At 51.0% G+C, this 21,164-nt stretch overlaps 1 protein-coding gene across 1 annotated transcript in view; it reads right to left on the bottom strand.

Annotated features, from left to right (window-relative positions):
* Positions 1-444: 444 nt before the first annotated feature.
* The window catches only part of LOC114598119 (putative cation-transporting ATPase 13A5), a 59,183-nt gene continuing 38,463 nt past the window's right edge, over positions 445-21,164 (bottom strand). Inside the window, exons 17-31 of the mRNA XM_028731816.2 lie at positions 18,069-18,225; positions 15,261-15,378; positions 13,579-13,703; positions 12,134-12,294; positions 11,868-11,987; positions 10,632-10,711; positions 10,172-10,214; positions 9,883-9,992; positions 8,692-8,788; positions 7,564-7,636; positions 6,882-7,056; positions 5,291-5,478; positions 4,061-4,149; positions 3,734-3,814; positions 445-1,016 (exon numbers count right to left, since the gene is read on the bottom strand). Coding sequence (XP_028587649.2) covers positions 816-1,016; positions 3,734-3,814; positions 4,061-4,149; positions 5,291-5,478; positions 6,882-7,056; positions 7,564-7,636; positions 8,692-8,788; positions 9,883-9,992; positions 10,172-10,214; positions 10,632-10,711; positions 11,868-11,987; positions 12,134-12,294; positions 13,579-13,703; positions 15,261-15,378; positions 18,069-18,225 — 1,818 coding nt within the window. The 3' untranslated portion in view covers positions 445-815. The remainder of the gene's footprint in view (positions 1,017-3,733; positions 3,815-4,060; positions 4,150-5,290; positions 5,479-6,881; positions 7,057-7,563; positions 7,637-8,691; positions 8,789-9,882; positions 9,993-10,171; positions 10,215-10,631; positions 10,712-11,867; positions 11,988-12,133; positions 12,295-13,578; positions 13,704-15,260; positions 15,379-18,068; positions 18,226-21,164) is intronic.

Raw genomic sequence — 21,164 nt, 5'->3', positions numbered from 1 at the left:
CTTCAAGGACTGCCCCTTGGAAGGTTTTCTGCTGCCCCAGAAGGCAGGACCTGAACCCAGGGCTTCAAGTTACAACAAGGGCGATTCCGACCCAACATCAGGATCAGGCTTCTGACAGTGATTGCTGTTTGACAGCGGAACGGATGACCTTGGGAGATGAAGGACTCTCCTTCCTTGGAAGCTTTTAAGCAGAGGTTGGACGGCCATCTCTCAGGGATTCTGTCGCTGAGATTCCTGCCGTCCAGGGGGTTGGACTAGATGACCCTTGGGGTCCCTTCCAACCCAACAACTCAATGACGTTCATCTTAATGCCCGTGAAGTCTTCCCTCTCCTCCCCAAACCCCCCAAATCTTGTCCTGCCCTCCATATACACACAGATGCACCAACTCTGCGGCACATTTTTGCAAGTAGCAGAACTCAAAATAAATGTCTGGCAACGATCATAAAAGGGAAAAAAAAACCCACTTTATTCTCTTTGGGAAAACAAAAATACAGAGTTGTCTTTATTTTCCACACAGTGGATGGTGTTCCCTCGTGTGTCCCTTCCGCTGGAGCAGCCTGGATCCCCGTGGAAGAGGCTGAGATCTCTTGCGTGGGCACAGGGATCAAGCCCTAGATTTCCCCACTCAGGCAGAGCCAACAGCAAAATGCCCCCCTGGCAAACCTCCTTGAGCTGGATGAGCAAAGGCAGGCTCTGTGCGCACCGTCAGAGGGGCTTCCTAGGAGCACGATCTCCCGTGGGTTTCCATCAGTCTCTCTGCACACAAAAAGTCCCTTTTGGCAAGTCCTCCTGGGGCAGCCTCCGGCCTCCCCAGCTAGTTCTCTCCCGCCTCATCATAGACGGGGTTGACGTAAGCGCCACTCTTGGGCTCTTCTGCAAAGACCTTCTGGCTGGTGGGCGGCCACTTTGCATCCTCCTCCAGCTGCCGCTGCAGCTTCCGGTACTGGCTGGAGGAGCGGAAGCGGAAGAGGGCCTTGATCAGAAGCCAGAGGTGGTGGTTCTGCAGGATGCCGTCCTGCAAAGAACATGGGAGCATGAGAAAGGGGCCCATCCGTTCTTAAAAACACCAGCAGCATTTTTACTTGGTATTATACAGGTGAAACTCGGAAAATCAGAATATCTAATTCTAATGCTGACTTCATTTTCCAGCAGGACTTGGCACCTGCCCACACTGCCAAAAGTACAAAACCTGGTTCAATGCCCATGGGATTACTGTGCTTGATTGGCCAGCAAACCCACCTGACCTGAACCCCATAGAGAATCTATGGGGCATCGCCAAGAGAAAGATGAGAGACATGAGACCAAGCAATGCAGAAGAGCTGAAGGCTGCTATTGAAGCATCCTGGTCTTCCGTAACACCTCAGCAGTGCCACAGGCTGATAGCATCCATGCCACGCCACATTGAGGGAGTAATTGATGCAAAAGGGGCCCAAACCAAGTACTGAGTACATGGGCATGCTTCTACTTCTCAGAGGTCCAATATTGCTCTATTTGCAGTCCTTGCTTTGCGGATTTCATTTAATATTCTAATTTTCTGAGATTGTTAATTTGGGGTTTTCATCAGCTGTACGCCATGATCATCACAACTATAACAAATAAAGGCTTGACATATCTCGCTTTGCATGTCATGAGTCTATCTCATATATTAGTTTCACCTTTTAAGTTGAATTACTGAAATATATGAACTTTTCCACAATATTCTAATTTTCCGAGTTTCACCGGTAGGCCAAGATATTAATAGACAAGATGTCAAACTGTTCTTATATGCAACAACAGCGGCAAGAGTATTGTTAGCCCAGAAATGGAAGCAAGAAGAAATTCCGACGAAAGAAGAATGGCAGACGAAATTAATGGACTACGCAGAACTGGACAAAATGACAGGAAGGATTCGAAACCTGCGGGACCAGAGATTTACAGAAGATTGGAAGAAGTATATGAATTGTTTGAAGAGCAACTGTAATCAACAAATTACGCTAGTAGGACTACAAGAAGTTTTGTAAGGAGAAATATACAAAGTGTTAAAAAGTAGAAAAAGATAGAGATATTGGTTATGAGTTTGAAATGTAACAGGGAAAATAAGAAATGTATACTAAGAGATTAGATTGGAAAATTTTCAGGCAGGACTGATGGAAGTCAAAAAAATTGAAGAAGATGTAAAAGTATGTTTAATTACTGTTGAAAATGACGTTAAAAAACTAATAAAAACTTATATATATAAAAGAGAAAGGGGCCCATCCAGTGTAGCATCCTCTTCTCACCGTGGCTGACCAAATGCCCCTGAGCGAAACCCACAGGCAGGATCCGAGCGCAAGAGCATCTTTCCCGCCTCCTGGCCTTCCAAAGCAGAGCTGCCTCTGATCCCAAAAGCATCTAGAGGCATCGAGGCTGCAGCGTTTTATGGGGGGAAAGTTGCTGCTTTGGGAATTCAGTGGCTAGTTTAATCACTGGGCCAAGATGGTTTAAGGCTATTGCACCGATCCTGGCCCGACTGCACCGGCTGCCACTTAGTTTCCGGGCATCATTCAAAGCGCCGCTTTTGACCTCTAAAGCCTGAAATGGCTCAGGACCACCATATTCCCCACGTGAAGCGACCTGGATCCTAAGATCATCTTCTGAGGCCCATTGTTGTGTGCCTGCTCCGCAAGAGGGGTGGCCCCATGAGAACAGGGCCTTTTCTGTGGTGGCTCCCCGCTTGTGGAATGCTCTCCCCAGGGAAGTTCACCTGGCACCTCCATTACACATGTTTAGGCACCAGGCGAAAAGGGTCCTCTTCAACCAGGCGTTGGGATGAACAACATGCTATGCCCTTTAAAATGTGTTTGGGGTAGGGGGCTTATTGGGGTTATTATTAGGATTAGGATTTTGTGTCTTCATTTTGTATTTGTTATGTTGTAAACTGTTACGATATAGAAGCAATGTACCCGCGAGCTGCTGGTAGCTTGAAAGCAAAACATAATGGGAATGTTGGGACTGTTCCGTGGGAAACAGAGGGACAGTCTATTCACAGTGCGAAGCACCGGAATTAGCTCAGAGTGTAATATGAGCTGTACAGGAAGTACAGGAGGAGTTTCTCTCTCGACTGCCGGAATTTGAAGAGAGCAGTCATGTTTTTTGTAACGCTGCAAAGACAGAAATAAAGGCATGTAAATACGTTTCTGTCTATCTCTTTCCCCTGCCTGGGGGGCAGGAAAGAGGGGTGTATCCTTCTCACGCTGAGGAGGATCGCCTATCGCGACCTCTGCCTGGATCTTGCCGGGAAAGCAGACAGGGAGGTCAACAGGAGATCAAGCCGGGTGCATGGGAGAGTTGCCAGTTTCTCCTGATAAAGGCTTGATTCCCGACATCTGGTAGCAGAGGATGGTTCCGATCCATGAAAGCAGCAGAAGATTTTCAGTTGAAGGGCAGTATATCAATTTAATTAATCATCATCATCATCTGTTGGTGAGCAGGAGGAGGATGCTGAGCCCGAGGGATCGCTTTCCCGACCCTCTTTAACCCCCAAATCCCCTCCACATCCCCTGAACCACCACCAGCAGGTTCCCACAACCCCTGGGAGAAAGGAAAAGCTGTAGCTCAGAGGCTGAGCGTTGGCCTTGCAAGCAGAAGCTCTCAGGTTCAATCCCCGCTGGGACCGAGAGACCCCTGCCTGAAACCGTGGACAGCTTCTGCCAGTCCGTGTAGACGGCGTTGGACTAGATGGGCCAGCAGCCAGACTCCTGAAATCACGCTCACCTCCACGAAGAATGAGACGGAGAAGGCCACCAGCAGCATCATCAGCACATACAGCCTCCAGGTGGTTGGGGTGCAGAGAAACTGTGAGGAAAGAGGTTGCAAGCTGGTTAAGCTTCCGCTGCGCCTTCAGGTCAGCCTGCCTGGCACCTGCCCCCTCCTTCCACACCCCACACCCCTGGAGCCCGGCCCAGGGCTCTGCGTTTTGCCCCAAGCGGAGAGCATGGTGCTCCAATCTGGTGCCAGCTGCCCATATCCTCCTGCTGAGGGGGGCTCCGGGTTCACCATCCACCCTCCCTTGGAGTCTCCTGCTAGGCACTTCCGACTCACCTCCATTCCTCTGTAGACGGGGTCCAGGTCAGCGAAGAAAAGGAAAAGGCAAACTCCAAGCTGGATGCACAGCAGGCCAGAGAAGATATCTGGGAATCAAGAAGAGGAAGAGCCCCCAGTGAAGCCCAGGAATCGGGGGGCCTCTAGGGTCAGGAAGAGCAATGGGAGATGGCAGGCAACAACAGTATCTGAAGGAGCGTCTCCACCCCCATCGTTCAGCCCGGACACTGAGGTCGAGCGCTGAGGGCTTTCTGGCGGTTCCCTCCCTGCGAGAAGCGAAGCTACAGGAAACCAGGCAGAGGGCCTTCTTGGTGGTGGCGCCCGCCCTGTGGAACGCCCTCCCATCAGATGTCAAGGAAAGAAACAACTCTCTGACTTTTAGAAGACATCTGAAGGCAGCTGATCAGCTTAATGACTGATGTTTTACTGTATTTTAATATTTGGCTGGAAGCCGCCCAGAGTGGCTGGGGAAGCCCAGCCAGATGGACGGGGTATAAATAATAAATTATTGTTATTGTTGTTATTGTTATTGTTATAACCAAGCAGGTTCCCATGTGTCCCTGGACCTCAGGAAGGGCGACTGGTCACTGGGGCTGCTCCTGCTGCCACCACAATGGGCTCCTTCCTTCCTTCCTTCCTTCCTTCCTTCCTTCCTTCCTTCCTTCCTTCCTTCCTTCCACTTTTGCCTGGCCCATATTTTGATCGCATCCTGCACTGATTAATTCCCCTGAGTCCAAGAACTGAACCCGTTGAATCATTGGACCTAGTCTGGTGCACAGAAAATCTGAGCAGAAATCTCGCTCCCCTGAGCTTCAATTCAACAGGTAAGATCTGATTTTCACAAGGTCCAGCCGTGGAAAAACAAGAAAAGCTCTCGGACTCGGGGAAAATAATTGGTACACAATGCAGTCAAAATATGGGTCAAGTGACAATGTTGATGAGCCCTTCCTTCCTTCCTTCCTTCCTTCCTTCCTTCCTTCCTTCCTTCCTTCCTCCCTCCCTCCCTCCCTTCCTTCCTTCCTTCCTTCCTTCCTTCCTTCCTTCCTTCCACAGGGTGTGATAAGGAGCAAAGAGACAATGCATGGAAAGCTCTCTGGGCTATGCCCACAACCAGACCCCTGGCAAGGCTGGTTCTGGGGTCTCTGCTGGGCTGGGTGGGGCAGAAGTCATCATGAACCGAAAAGGCAGGAAAGGGCGTGAGGGTCCGCTGCCCCCTCCCCGTTAACTCACAGTTGGTGTAGATGGGCTTCCGGAAGGGTTTCCCCTTGGAGAAGACAAAGGCTGCGATGATGCAGTTGACGGTGACCAGTGGCCAGAGGGTGGTGTCCTCATAGCTCAGGACGGAGTGCTCCGGGGCTGTGGCGTTGCTGGCCGTCCCGTTGCCTAGGGACACAGGGTGGTCTGCAGTAGGGCACCCCCTGGAAGGAAGACACACACACACACCCCACCCCTGGTCAGATGCAGGTCAGAATGAAGAGGCAGAGGCAGATGCTGGCCAAGTTAACTCTTCATTCAAGGAAATGGCAGGCAACTCGGCCTAGTGGTCTCAGGAACCCTTCCCAGCAGGTCTTGGCCCCATGGAGCAGTTGCCAGGCTGAAGGTCCCTGCCTTCCACCTAAGGCTCCTCCTCTCCCAGATGTTTCCCAAGCCGCCTCAAACTGCGCCTGAGCACCTCTGGTCTCTGTTCTGCTTCCCTCCTTATTCTGGGAGAACAGGGGAAGGGGAGCTTGTGGCAATGTCCAGGGTGGCAAGGGAGGATATATTGTTTATTAATATCCTTCCTAACTTGTGCTAGCAAGATCCTTACTTGGCAGAGTTTACATTCCCCTTTTTACACGCACAGCAGATAGCTGGTTGCAGCCTCGTGTGAGCCTCTCACTATTATACAATTCAGTCCGTCTCTGATTGAATTGTACGTTCCTGGTAAGTTCCCTTGAATCCCTCTTAAAAGAATAAAGATGCCACAATCTTATTCAAAGATAATGAAAGAAGTTTACTCACATCAGTTCACGGTTGGATTCCTGGAGGCAGACTTAGTTACAACTATGTGCATGTGGATCTACCCCATATGGAGGAATAATCCCAGTGCTTCTGTTAGCTGAGAGCTAGCAGAGCAGTCCTAGCTAGAAGCTGATCAAATGAAGACGGGAGTCAAAAGGAGAGAGGTGTGCTTCGTGACTTGTCCTTTTGTTACCTGGACAGGTCTGGTCAAGCCCACCTTTAGTTACCTGTAAAGCAAGGATGTTCCAGCCAGGAGGAACTGGAAGTTTCAACTGGCTGGACCAAACATTCCCCTGCATGTCTTCTCTAGCATTAGAATGAACGTTGTACTTGACTGCCTCTCATGGATCACATCTCGCAGTCTCTCTGGGTTCTGCAGCAGCCTCTTGAACCCACGCCTCTGCTCCAGCCTCAGAGTCTGAACTGTCCCCCGTCACAGGTTCTTCCTGCTCACTAAACCCTGTTGCCCCTTTGGCACCCAGCACCACTTCCCAATTCTTTCTTTTAAGGAGATACTTTGCAGCTCAAAAGAATGAGGCATCTAACCTCCCCACAAACAGATCAGAAGGAAGGCTCCACCGAGAGAGGATCTTGTATGACTTCCCCATGAGCAAATTGGGGGTATCCTCCGTGAGCAGAGGCGGCCTGGGTGAGCTCCAAGGGAGATTCCGCCCCCACCCTCCCACTGCTGCCTCTGGGAATAAGGAGAGCCTCTACCCTTAGACACCAGCAAGAGGGAAATGGCCCCCCCCTGGCCCCCCACCCCACCCCACCTCTAAGCCTCTCCCTGGGAGGTGGGCTCTTTGGATGGGGGCCTCACCTGTGGCTGCGCAGGACAGAGTACCAGGGCTGCTGCTTCACATACAGGAAGGCGAAGACCTGGACGGTGAGGGTGAAGAGGACGTTGAGGATGATGGAGAGCAGGAGCGGCGGGGAGAGGAGCCGCCCGGGGGGTCGGTAGGGGGCCAGCTTGGGGTAGGCGTGGGTCAGGCTCACTGTGGGGAGGAAGAGATGGCATGGAGAAAGCGAAGAGTTTAGAAAGGTTGCCCTTCCCTTTATTGGCCGAGGGAGCCAGCGTACAGCTTCCGGGTCATGTGGCCAGCATGACTAAGCCGCTTCTGGTCGAACCAGAGCAGCGCACGGAAACACCGTTTACCTTCCTGCCGGAGTGGTACCTATTTATCTACTTGCACTTTGACGTGCTTTCGAACTGCTAGGTTGGCAGGAGCTGGGACCGAGCAACGGTAGCTCACCCCATCACGGGGATTCGAACCACCAACCTTCTGATCGGCAAGTCCTAGGCTCTGTGGTTTAACCCACAGCGCCACCCACGTCCCTTGCTCATTCAGGTTGGGGTAAGCCAAATTCAGGCTCCCTTCAGCTCAAGGGGGAATTGGCGTGTTTCACATCTGACTGTGCACCTTCCTTGTAGCAGCGGCCCCAAACCCCCAAGGGAACTCGCCTGCTAAATACACAACCCCATAACACAGGGATCTGCTTACTTGTTAGGCACACGACTAGGGTGATGCCGACATCTTGAAGGAGGTACTGGATATTCCCAAAGATCTGTATTTGCTAAAAGTGGGGCAGAGAGAGAGAGAGAATGAGTTCACGGAGGGCTCTCAGTCCTGCCGCTTGTGGACAGATTGTCACCCAGATGGTTACTTCGGATTGTTACGGAATTAACTCAGACCGAGTGGGAGAGTCTATGGGGCTTTGCAACGGCACCCAAAGATGTCTTGCTGGAACTGGATTCACACACGGGTCCACGCTCCATTGCGGCAAAATCACTTCCCTGCCTTACAGGATCCCAGGCAACAAACCCATTGCTCCTTTAGGTGGAGGCTTTTTATAAAGACGAGAACCACTGTGGATCAAGGATCTGGCTGTGACCTGGGGAGAGACCAGGGTTCCAAATCCCTCACTCAGAAATGCAGCTGGCTGTGGGTGAGGAGGAGAAGATAGAAACCACCTTGAGCTCCTTGGAGGGAATGTAATTAATAGTATTAGTATATTAATTAATTACAGCAATAAAAATAAAGAAAGAAAGGACTCTCTTCAACTGAAGCCATTGTCTACCTCCAAGTCAGAACTACAGTTTAGGGGCACATGCTGTCAGTCACCCACCATTTGGCCTTTGGATGAATCTACTGTTAGAATTCCTGCTCCGTGATTGCAGTCATGGGACTGTTGTCTATCACATGGCGGTGTCTGTTTTGACTCCACAGAGTGGGAAGTGACAGAGACAGGATGTTTGTGTTCCTGTGTTCCGTGAAGTGGGACTGTTGTCCTTTGTTCTTTTTCCTCTTTGCTGTCTGATGCTAGAGAGAGAGGGAGCCATCTTGCAGTGCTCCGTGTGTGTTTAGATGTAAATAAAGTAGATTAGCCAAAATGCTGAGTTGCTGAGGTCTGTTACGCGAACTGCAAAGACTGCGGATCCCTAAATGTGCCAATGTCTGTTGGCATCGGTTGCTGTGATGTTCGGGCAGAAGAAAGCTTTTGAAGCTCCCGAACGATCGACCAGGAGGGAGGGAACATGCCAGTTGGGCATGTGTCTCTGCCAGGGTCCTACTCGAGTGTAGGACGAACTCCTGACATCTACATCTGTCAATGTTTACATATGTACGTACCCAATACAGCAGAGCAGTGCCAATGAACTGGCCCATCCCGTACAGGGTCAGGTATTTAATCACCGAGAAGGAGGCCACGAGGGCCGCACGACCTTCCCTGGGGAAGAGAAAGAGGCAGCTCAAGTCCAGAAGGACAACTCGGGGCCTGAAAGACTCGGCAAGTGGCTAGGCTTGCCAGGGCAAGTGCCAGTCCCAGTGGGTGGCACCACGTTAGCCATGCGGTCCCTGTTGCAGCATGGAGGCCAGGGCAGCAGTGCCAGCAGCAGCAGCAGGACAGAAGGAAGCGTTATAAGAATTTTAAAGTCTCAAATACAGAATAAAAATTCATAAATGCACACATATCTAAACATATGAACCATGTGTCTGAAATAGTATGGGAGAGCAATCCTGAAGCCATTTGGATTCTTCCAATACCGTATTTTCCGTTCTATAAGATACACCCGACCATAAGACGCACCTAGTTTTCAGAGGAGGAAAACAAGAAACAAGAAAGCAACGCAAAGCCCCTTGAGCGAAGAGGCAGGAGCGCTCCCGCTGCACTCAAGAGGCTTTGCGTTGCTTTCGCTGAAGCCAGAAGAGCAAGAGGGATCGGTGTGCACCTCTGGCTTCTGGGATAGCCGCGCAGCCTGCATTCGCTCCGTAAGAAGCGCACACATTTCCTCTTACTTTTTAGGAGGGAAAAACTGTGTCTTATGGAGCGAAAAATACGGTATTCCTCTGCAGTAAAGGAGGCAAATGGGGAAAGCCATCCCATTGCCTTTTCGCTTACAAATCCTGTCTTAAGGGCGTATTTGTGTATGAATAGGGTGAGCCTGTGACCAGGATTCAGGAAACTAAAATATTGACCATCACAACAGAATGGCCAGGCTGCCCAGGTAAAGCATTCAGTGACCATTATCAGGATTTCTGTGGTAGACCGTTTCCTTCTGTGATGTATGGATGATGTTTTTTGGGGGGGTCTTGGGCTACAGGGTGGGCAATTTCAAAAGTCTATATAAGGGCTTGTGCACCGTTGTTCTGGGTTCCCCCTGCGTGGGGTGAGTGGGGACCGTTATTATTATTATTATTATTATTATTACAACAGGAGGAAGGAGGCAGCGGAGGAAAGCCACACTGGGTCCCACAAGGCACCTCCGGAGAGGTTTGGCGTGGCGGGAACAAAGCCATGGAAGCCAAGGAGGCAAAACCCACCTGATCAGTTCCGGCACACACTCGATGTTCGGGATTTGGGAGGTGAAGGGAGACGCGACGGAAGCCTCTTGCTCCGAGAGGGAGATCCCGGCGTGAGCCATCTTCAAGGCCTGAAAGAGCAGCAGCATCAGCCATCGCCCCCATTCAATCTCAGATGGAATCAAGAGAATTGTAGGAACAGGAATCGCCTTTTGGTTTCCACTTAGGACCCGCCACATCCGTGGGGAAAGGGATACGGGTGGGTCACAAGCTGCTTTATTATTATTATTTAACAAATCTAATTACCTACCCCGCAGTCGTTGGCTCCGTCGCCACACATTCCCACGTAGTAGCTAGGAGACAGGAGGGAACATCATTTGAAAGTTCAGGTTTTTGTTTTTTAAAAAAAGATGTTAAAAATCCCATTCACAAAACGACCAGAAGCCTTCTTATTAGGGATAATGTCAACTGAAATAAAAAAAGAAGTAAGATCTCTCTTTATGTATGCAACATCCGCAGCCAGAATTTTTATTGCAACGTATTGGAAAAATGAAACTATACCTACAAAATCTGAATGGCAAGTTAAACTATGAGAATATCTGCGAATGGCAAAAATGACAGGGAGGGTATGAGGGTATTCGATGCAAAAGGTAAATCAAGAATGGATTATATTCAAGGAATATCTTAAAAATTACTGTAGGGCAAAAAGGTCCTTCTCTCTGTCCCCTGAGCTCCGCTCCCAGAATCACGATGGCAAGGAAGGAACCTACTCTAGCTTCTGAAATTCTTCCACAAGGCTGGACTTCTGTGCTGGAGACATCCTGGCAAACACTGTTGCGTTCAGAAGAATCTGTGGATATATATAAAAAAACCCCACCAAATAAACACAGAATTATAGAATTGTAGAGTTTGAAGGGATCCTAAGCCTCATCTAGTAGCGTCTCCTTCATTGAATGTTTTTACACAGAGGTTGGATCCGTGGGATGTGAAACACAAGAGCAGTCAAGTAAAACATTTCTAGAGTGAACATGTTTACACATGGGGAGGAATGTTTGTCCAGCCAGCAGGTAAACTTCCTGTTTCCTTCTGGGCTGGGACAGACTTCCTCTGCATGTGACCAGAGATGGGCGTGGCCTCACCTGCGCAGGTAACAACAAAAGCACAGGGCAGGGCAGCCATCTCTCTCTTTGACTACATGCATCGAAGAAGCAACATCTGCTTAGCCAAAAATGCTCTCTTAGCCAACAGAGGACAAAGGGACTGTCTCCTTATGAGATAGTTTCCAGGTGTAGGTTATTTTTCTAAGCTAAGTCTGCCTTCTGGGATCCGATTGTGAACAGAATGTGAGTGAGTAAACTCTTTTTATACTTATATAGAAGACTGTGCCGTGTCTTATCTTTTATGAGGGAATAAGGGGAAAATACCAAAACAGTTATTACAGAGGCTTTAGCGAGCCTGAGCAAACGCATCCGCTGCAAGTTTAAAAAGGGGGAATGTTACTCTGCTAAACTGTGAACTTGTTTACACAAGTTGGAAAGGCTATAATCAAACAATATATCCTCTCCTGCATCCCTGAACATTCCCACAGGATGGCCATCTATCTGGGATTCTTTAGGACTGCAGAGGGCTGGACTAGATGGCGCTTAGGGGATCCATCCTGTTCGGAATGCTACGATTCTATGAAACAGTGTCCTGGAGGAGTCCAGGGAGGCTGTGCAGAGGAGTCAATGACGCGGGAGAAATCTGGGAGCGCCAAAGAACATTTGCGCCGTGGACAGAAGATCAAGACGGTCCAGTACAAGCCCACCCTGAAAGGGCAGGACGTTTATTGCTTCACAAGACACACACCTGGAGGCCCCTTCCGCCCAAAGAAAGTCTCGCATTGCAGGCTGGTTCCAAGGAAGCACCCTTAAGGATGCGTCCTGGTCTCAATGGGGGGGGGGCATTCCTCATTCCCTCCTTGCCACCAGCCCTAGGGACCACCCACCGCCTTCCCCACAGCGTACCTTTGGCAGGAGGCTGCCGAAGTGTTTCATGAGGACGTGATAGGTGTCCCCGTTCAAGGCGAAGTGGAAGTCGCTCTCTTTCCCACTAGCCTCAGAGATGTCAATGGAGATGTCGGGAGTCTGGAAGTCAGGAATTACGCCCCGGTGACTTATTTCAGAATTTGCGCAATTGGAAGCATCTCAGCCAAACGGGGTCAGAAGCTTGGGGGCACATCCATTCCACCCAGATTGAAGCTATGCAAAAAGCTCTGGAGCTCCTGCCTTACCGTGTTTTCGTCTGAATTGAACACCTCCTCTAGCAGCTGCCAGGTAACGGATGCCCGGTTGGAGCCCTCTGCCTCCCTGGCTTCCACAAGGATCACTCTGGTGCAGAAGGAGAACATCCCACAGTTCCTGGCGACTGTGATGGCGGTCTGAAGATTGTCGCCTGGAAGCGAGGGGAAGGAAGGAAGTCTGTGGGTGTGCTGGCCTGGGATTCGGACTCGGAGGCTGAACCTGAGGAATCCCAGCCTGCACAGGAGTCCCCGCCTCCAGAACCAGCTGAGCTGGGGCTTGAGCCTGAAGGGTCCTCACCTGTGCTGGGTCCTCAGGTGCAGGCACCAGCTGAGTCTGCTCTGGCTCTTGAGGTGATGGAGGACCCATTGCCTGCAGGTGCTCCACTCTCAGCCCCGTCAGGGGAGGCTGAGGTTGCCTCTAGGTCCGGTAACCCTCCAGCCTCTCCTGAGCTGCAGAGGCTCAGGGCAGAGAGGCGGAGGGAACTAAGTTCCCACAGGAGGTCTCACCTCCAAGCCAGGAGAGGCGAGTCACCTGTGGACCGGGGCCGCCCTATGCCTCGGGGCAGATAAAAGCCAGCCAGCCCCAGTCCCAGGTTGCAGGAGCAACATTGTTGGTAGCCCGTTCCTGCCGGCACCCTGTCCTGCTCTTCTGCCAGAGTTCCTGACCTCACCCGACTCCCTGCCTTGGAGGCAGCTTCAGCTTTGACGGACAGCCTCCATACTGCACCCTCGACCTCGGACTGGACTCGGACCTCGCCGCACGGTTAACCCTCGGGACCAGCACACTCTCCCTCCCATTGCCAGTAACTAACTGAAGGTCTCCTATTGAAGGCCCAAAGGCTGCTGGGACTTCTCTCACCCTGATTCTCTGATAGGGTGTTGACACGCCATTCATCATCCATTCAGCCCACATTTTTCAATGGGTTTCGCGGTCACTTTCCAAACGGGAAGAAAAGTGTGTTTCTTTGTGGCTCAGGGCCAAGAGAGAACTTTCCTGGGCTTGAAATGTGCACACCAGCATCCCACAAAATACTGGCAGTCTGCAGGGGGCCGAAAACACTTGAACCAACCCCCCCCCCCTTTTGGACCACCATCTTGTTTCTATTCGACACCATCCAGAACGGCTTAATCGGTTGGGAGAATCGGACTCGAAAGCTCAAAGGCTGCGCGCATTTAGCCAAAGGTTTGCAAATGCCAGTATACGACCACAGAAGAAAAGCTTCCTTTCTTGGGAAATCTGTCAACTACATTGCACTTCCAGCCTGCCCCCACCCCGCCTATGATTTTTAGAGAGACTGAGCCCCACGTATGTTTGCATCAATAAAGGCCTGATCTCCCCCCCCCCCCCAAGTTAAAGCCTTTGGGAAACCCCAGAGAGGGAGAACCCCTTGCAAACCCTTCACAAACGCACAACCACACAACCACAACCTACCTACCTGTGACCATGACGCTGCGGATGCGAGCGGAGCTGAGTTCTTGCAGGACAGCCTGGGTCTCCATCTTCAGCCGATTCTCCATGACCAGGAGACCCAAGAAGGTCAAGCCGGACTCCAGCTTGTCTCTGGGAGGCAAGAGGGGAGAGTGAGGGGCTTCTGAAGAGGCCCAGAGGAGCTGCTGGACCCAGAGAGGCCTGGGGGGCTGCTCTGGAGCACGGCCTTGAAGTGGCTGGCCCCACAGAGAGTCCTCTATGAATCCGCCCCCCACTATGCCTCTGGCTGCCAGTGAGGCTCATCCACGTTATTAGAAAAATACTGCCAACCGTCTCAGCGTCTCGCTCGCTCGCTCGCTCCCAAACTTGCAGCACAGAGCCACCCGCAGCAGAAGAGCCCACCGCGGCTCTCCAACCAACGGACGGCCTCTTCCCCAGACCCAACTCTTGGGCCCCGGACTCTCAGCCTGGTGCCCCTGAGATCGCAGCACCCGGGTGCCCCGCACCCCTAGCACCTATGGGTAAGACGGCCGTGCTCAGTTCCTGACTCCAGGTCACAGGCTCACCCTACTCATATACAGATACGCCCATAAGACAGGATTTGTGAGCAAAGAGGCAGTGGGGAGGCTTTCCCATTTCCTTCCTCCTTGCAGAGAAACATTTGAGGTCCATTTGGGAGAGTCAAAATGGCTTCAGGATTTCTCTCCAGACACGTAGCTTATATACTTATGTATGTGTTTGCCTTGTAAATTTATGAACATATGATTTATATATATGAGACCTTAGAAATCCTATAACACTTACCGTATTTTTTGTCCCATAGGACGCTCTGTCCCATAGGACGCACCTAGTTTTTTGGGGGGGAAATAAAGGGGAAAAAATTTCCCTTTATTTCCCCCCCAAAAGCAGGTCGGGGAATCCGAACCAGGTCGAGGAACAGCGGGATGGCGGCGCTGCGCCTCCCTGCTGTCCCCCGAGCTTGTGGGGCTGGCCGATGTCTGCCCGGCGCAAGGGGTGCCCTGCTTCAGGGCTGCCTACGCTGCGGATGTGTTCCCGAAGCGCCGGGTGCTCTGCTTTCAGGGCGCCCGACGCTCCGGGAAGCAGGCTGCGGATGTCTTCCTGAAGCCTGGAGAGCGAGAGGGGTCGGTGCGCACCGACCCCTGTCTCTCTCCAAGCTTCAGCAAAAGCCTGCATTCGACCCATAGGACGCACCCAGATTTCCCCTTCATTTTTGGAGGGGAAAAAGTGCATCCTATAGGGCGAAAAATACGGTACCTTTTGGCCCTGCTCTTTCCATGCTTAAAAGTTCTGTGTCTGAGTGCTGATGCCGTCCCCTCACACACACACCCTAGAGTTTTCCCTGCAAAAACTGGCTCTATAAAGCCCAATCGGTGCAAATGTCAATTTGTGTTTTCTGCAGATTGCCTTTTGCGCCAACTGGCCTTCAAAACGCAGGTTTTTGTGGGGAAAGCTCCAGAGCGGGAAGCAAGGTGGGTGGGGGTGTGTGCAGACCCCAAGCCTTAAATTGCAGACCCTGCCTGGAAATCGCGGCAGAAAGGTAAGTGTGGAAGAGCCCTGACACGGAAGGGAGATGACTGCGCTCTTGATAATGAACGATATAAATGGAGCCCCTGCCTGGTGGAGACAGGCCAGCATCAGCCCCGGGGGCCCAACCTCAGCCAGCCTTACCTTTCCAAGTTGTCCAGGTTGACGCCCCTGTTCAGGCGGAGCTCCTTGTGAGCCAGCGCAATGACGCGGAAGCCTTGAGACGTGAAGCACTTCAGCTCCTTGTGGAAGTTCTTTGGGACTGCCGGGCGGGGGGGAGAGAAGAGAGGCGCCAGTCAAAGAGCAGCAAGGGGCTAACCAAGGATCTGCTTGTTTAAAATAATAATGATTTAATAATAATTTATTATTTATACTCCGTCCATCTGGCTGGGTTTCCCCAGCCACTCTGGGTGGCTCCCACAAAATGTTAAAAGCACAATAAAACATCAAACCTTAAAAAATTCCCTAAACAGGGCTGCCTTAAGATGTCTTCTAAATGTCAGGTAGTTGTTTATTTCCTTGACATCTGATGGGAGGGCCTTCCACAGGGCGGGTGCCACTACAGAGAAGGCCCTGTGCCTGGTTCCCTGCAACCTCGCTTCTCGCAGGGAGGGAACCGCCAGAAGGCCCTCAGAGAAGGACGTTTAAAACGGCTCCCCCTGAAGTCTGACCCGACCGTTTTGAGGAATATGAATTGTGCATTTGTACAAATGTGATTTTTTTTTAAAAAAAGAAAAGGTTTAGGGTTTTATCTCAGGGTTTCTAAGTCTGCAAAATAAGTCAATAAGTCGACCGGTGGGGAATTCTGGTGTTTCCAGAAGCCAAGTGCATTGGTGGCGCATGGAGACGCATCTTTCCAGCATCAAGCACCATCCTATATCATAATTAGCATTATTATTTATTACATTGATATACCTCCCTTTCATCTGAAGATCACAGGGCGGTTTGCGGTATAAATGGGTCCCAGAAAACTTGACTGAGCGGGATGCATCCAGAAGGGTGCATGAGAGCTGCTGGGAGTGTGCGACTGGAAGTCTTTGGTGTTCTTTGGAATGTGTGGATGCTGGAGAGATAGAACAGGAAGGCTTCCTTCCCTCCCTGCCTCCTACAGGGACGTGGATGTGGGTGGCGCTGTGGTCTAAACCACTGAGCCTCTTGGGCTTGCTGATCAGAAGGTTGGCAGTTCGAAACCCCGTGACGGGGTGAGCTCCCGTTGCTCTGTCCCAGCTCCTGCCAACCTAGCACTTCAAAAGCACACCAGTGCAAGTAGATAAATAGGTACTGCTGTGGCAGGAAGGTAAACTGCGTTTCTGTGCACTGCTCTGGTTTCCGTCACGGAGTCCCGTTGCACCAGAAGCGGTTTAGTCCTGCTGGCCACATGACCCGGAAAGCCTTCTGTGAACAAATGCCAACAATGTTTAGGCAACACGATGACCATATACATGCGTAATAGACAATCTTTACAGAATTCCTTCAAACAATAATAAGTTCAAAATGAAATCTTAGACTCAAAGTCTCTGAAAGTCTTTAAAGCTGTGAAGCTTTGTGTATTCAGCAAATATAATGTCCAACACTGATGGGAATAAAGCCGCCGGATCGCTATTCAGCATCGTTTATGGTCGCAACTACAACGGTACAGTGGTGCCTCGCAAGACGAAATTAATTCGTTCCGCAAGTTTTTTCTTCTTGCGAGTTTTTCGTCTTGCGAAGCATGGTTTCCCATAGGAATGCATTGAAAATCAATTAATGCGTTCCTATGGAAACCGACTTCAGACCAGGTCCGGGGACAGTCTGTCCCCCGACCTCTTCTGAAGGCTGGGGGGGGGGGGACAAGGGCTTTTCTTCCCACCCCCAGCATTTAAAAAAACCCGGGGACAGCGGAGGGCTTCTCCGCTGTCCGGGGCGATCTTAAAATGCTGGCGGGCGGCATTTTAAGATCGCCCCGGGACAGCGGAGGACTTCTCCGCTGTCCGGGGTGATTTAAAAGCCCCTGGGAAGGCAGGCAGGGGGGACAAAGACTTTTGCCCCCCGCCAGCCTTCAGAAGAGGTCCTGGACCTCTTCTGAAGGCGGGCGGGGGGGCGAAAGTCTTTGCTTCCCCCCCCCCCCGCCTGCCTTCAAAAGCCCTCCGGGACAGGCAGGCAGGGGGGATCAAAGCCTTTTGCCCCCCGCCCGCCTTCAGAAGAGGTCCAGGACCTCTTCTGAAGGCGGGCGGGGGGCGAAAGTCTTTGCTCCCCCCGCCTGCCTTCAAAAGCCCTCCGGGACAGCGGAGAAACGCGCCGCCCGGGGCGATTTTAAACCTGCTGTCCTGGTTTTTTTTAAATGCTGCCGGGCGGCAGCGGAGGCTTCGCTCCTGCCCGCCAGCATTTTAAAATCGCCCCGGACAGCGGAGATTTTAAAAAACCTCTCCGCCCCCCCCCCCGCCTCTCCCGGGGTTTTTAAAAAACCTCTCCGCCCCCCCGCCAGGCTTCGGAAGGCTGCTCCGAAGCCTGGCGGTGGGAGCATCCTTCGGAGCATCCTTCCGAAGCCGGGCGGCGGGAGGAGGTGTCCCCGCCCCGCCGCCAGGCTTCGGAGGAGATCCGAGGACAGTGGGGAAGACCCGCTGCGCTTCCCCGCTGTCCCGGAGATTTCCCTATGGGCTTTCGTCTTGCGAAGGAAGCCCATAGGGAAATTCGTTTTGCGAAGCGCCTCCAAAACGGAAAACCCTTTCGTCTAGCGGGTTTTCCGTCTTGCGAGGCGTTCGTCTTGCGGGGCACCAATGTATCTGATCGTCTTTGAACCTCCGACTTTATTTGGACATTATATTTGCTGAATAAATAAAGCTTCACAGCTTATCTTTCATCGTACAAAGCGAAATGTGCGCCGCAACCCCACAGTCGCCTTTGACTGGACTTAACCGCCCAGGGGTCCTTTACCTTTTTTACCTTACAGGGACATGGATCTTGGGGCCTTACCAGTGTTGGTTTTGCAAAAGCCGGCCACCGTCTCCGGGGCTCCCTTCATGTAGAGGTCGTAGCCGTCCTTCCCAATCTCTTGCGTGATGACAGACATCCTCAGCAGAGAGGAGGAGAAGGGAAACTGGTGCAGGATCGCGATGCCTTCCAAGGGGGCCTGGAAGTGGTGGGAACAGGAGGCTCTTAGTGGGAGGTCTCCCCACAAGCGGGTGGCTTCTATTCAGCACCACGACACCCAAGGCATCTACGTAGGGCCTGAACTAGGAGGCACGATGAGGGCTAGAAACTTGACAAGCTGGATGGTGTGCAGAGGCGGGCGCCCGGGATGATCAAGGGTGTGGAAAGCAAGACTCAGGAGGAACGCTTGAAGGAGCTGGGTATGTTTTGCCTCGAAAACAGGAGACTGCAAGGTGACATGAGAGTTATCTTCCAGTATCTTAAGGGCTGCCCCAGGGAAGAGGGAGGCAGCTTGTTTTCTGCTGGTCCAAACTGTGGGACCCGAACCAACGGATTCACATTGCAAGGAAGGAGAATCGGATTAAACGCCAGAAGAACGTTCTGACCGTAAGCGGCGTTTGACAGTGAAACGGACTCCCTGTTCTGTTTCTTGAAAGTGGAACCTCGGCTGTCGAACGTAATCTGTTCCGGAAGACCGTTTGACTTCCAAAACGTTCAACGACCGAGGTGTAATTGCTGGTTGGCAAATTCCTTTTTTAAAATGGAGAAACGCACCTTGGAAGCCGTTTGACTTCTGAAGCATGTTCAAAAATGGAAGCATTCCCTTCCAGGTTGTCGGCCTTCGGGTTCCTAATTGTTCAGTTTCCGAAGCGTCCGACAACCGAGGTTCCACTGTCTCTGCATAATTGTCTGTCTATGTATTTCTAATAGTATAACTAAATCAGTAATTTTTGATATAACTGTAAAAACTACTCTGGAAATTTATTATTCCAAAATTGAAACCTTCATCTGGTTGTAAATATTAAGATTATACTGGCAATAATTAGTCTTTATGTAAAAAAAAAAAAAAAAGATTTAAATCATGTCTTACTGACTAGTGATTTAAAATTGTGATTTAAATCAAATCCACCCTGATAAAATTTATATGCCACTTGTTGTAAAAAGAACCCCCCTCAGAGCTATTTACAAAGAAGGTAGCAAAATTATCAGTAATAATAATAATAAATAATAAATTTTATTTATATCCCGCCCTCCCCAGCCGAAGCCGGGCTCAGGGCGGCTAACAACAGTAAAATGATAAAAAATTCTAAAATCATTTCATTGTAAAATTAATTCTAATCAAATTAATGGCAACCATTAGCGCTAAAAGTTCTGTGAGGATTGCCAAAGGAGAGAGTCAGGCTGTGCCCTAGCCAAAGCCCTGGTGGAAGAGCTCTGTCTTGCAGGCCCTATGGAAAAATGTCAAGTCCCGCAGGGCCCTGGTCTCTTGTGACAGAGCCTTCCACCAGTACTGAAAAGGCCCTGGCCCTAGTTGAGACCAATCTAAGCACCTTGCGGCTTGGACCTCCAAAGTGTCATTTATGGACCTTAAGGTCCTCCATGGGACATACCAGGAGAGGCGGTCCCATAGCTACGAGGGTCCTAGTCCGTATAGGGCTTTAAAGGTTAAAAACAGCACCTTAAACCTGATCCTATACTCCACCGGGAGTCAGTGCAGCTGGTATAGTGAAGTTAACAACAATAATTCCAAGCTTTCAAGAAGTTAAAGTAACAATAGACTGAAAACAGAGAGCATATGCTTGAGTTGAGATTCCTGCATTGCAGGGGGTTGGACTAGATGACCCCCCGAGGCCCCTTCCGACTCTACTATCCTACAGCTCTATGATTCTATACTACCTCCAGGATCAGAGGTAGCCTGGATGGCCTGCGCTTGAACGGTCCCGCCGTCACTGTGAAGAACGTAGGCTGCCTTGGCTCTCTAATGACCTGCGTGCAACGAAACAGGAGGGTCGATGGCTGCAACATGTGGGAGGCTGCATTGCCACACCCTGACATGCGGCAGCAGCAGCGGCAAAGAGCGGACTCCTCTGCCGCCCCAAGCGGCCGTCCGGCAGAGCTTTTCCGACCGGTCAACGGGTTTGGGTCATCTGGCCAAGAGAGCGTTGCTCTGACCCCGCCAGAGTCCCTGGTGGTTGTAGAAACTCTGCCAGGCGCTTTAGGGACAAAACTGCTCAGATTTGCACCCAGACGCTTAGAAAGTTGGCATGAGTTTTAATCTGCTTTCCTGTGGCTTTTTCTTTAAATTGCCATACTCCTCTACGGTTTTTTTGACGATAATTTCTTTATCTTTTTTATTAACCGCTTTGAGGTTTTTCTACACTGTCATTTTTACTAATGAAACAATAAATCAAGAAATATTACTGCATCCCGAAGATGTGGAGAAGCTGCTTCAAGAAGGGTGCCCGAGTGCCAGCCCCCTTGCCCCTTGCCCCTTGCCCCTCATGGCTGGGTGGGTCCAAGGAGGAAGGAGAATGCCCGCCTTGAAGGAGATGGTGATGTGCCCCTTCCTTCAGAAGCCCTCCCTGGACCCGGAAGCATTAGATAATTCTCACCCATTGGCTAATATCAGGAGACTGAATATTCAGAACCAGTTCAGTCTAGAGGCTTCCGGCCCAGCCAGGACACCGAGGCTGCCTTGGTCGCCCTGGCGGAGGGCATTTGTCGGGAGAGAAATGGGTGGGTGCATTTTTATTGATCTTGCAGTGGCTTTCAGTGTTAGAATTCCTGCTCCGTGATTGCAGTCCTGGGATTGTTGTCTATCCCATGACGGTGTATGTTTTGACTCCACAGAGTGGGAAGTGATGGAGACAGGATGTTTGTGTTCCTGTGTTCCGTGAAGGGGGACTGTTGTCCTTTGTTCTTTTTCCTCTTTGCTGTCTGATGCTAGAGAGAGAGGGAGCCATCTTGCAGTGCTCCGTGTGTGTTTATATGTAAATAAAGTAGATTAGCCAAAATGCTGACTTGCTGAGGTCTGTCACGCAAAATGCGCAAACTCTGCAGATCCCTAAGTGTGCCGGTGTCTGTTGGCATCGGTCACTGTGATGTTCGGGCAAAAGAAAGCTTTTGATGCTCCCGAAC

The sequence above is a fragment of the Podarcis muralis genome, chromosome 6, assembly GCF_964188315.1.
Source record: "Podarcis muralis chromosome 6, rPodMur119.hap1.1, whole genome shotgun sequence".
Lineage (NCBI taxonomy): Eukaryota > Metazoa > Chordata > Lepidosauria > Squamata > Lacertidae > Podarcis > Podarcis muralis.
Note: the sequence above shows the minus strand (reverse complement) of the source record. Positions and strands in the feature narration are given on the sequence as shown.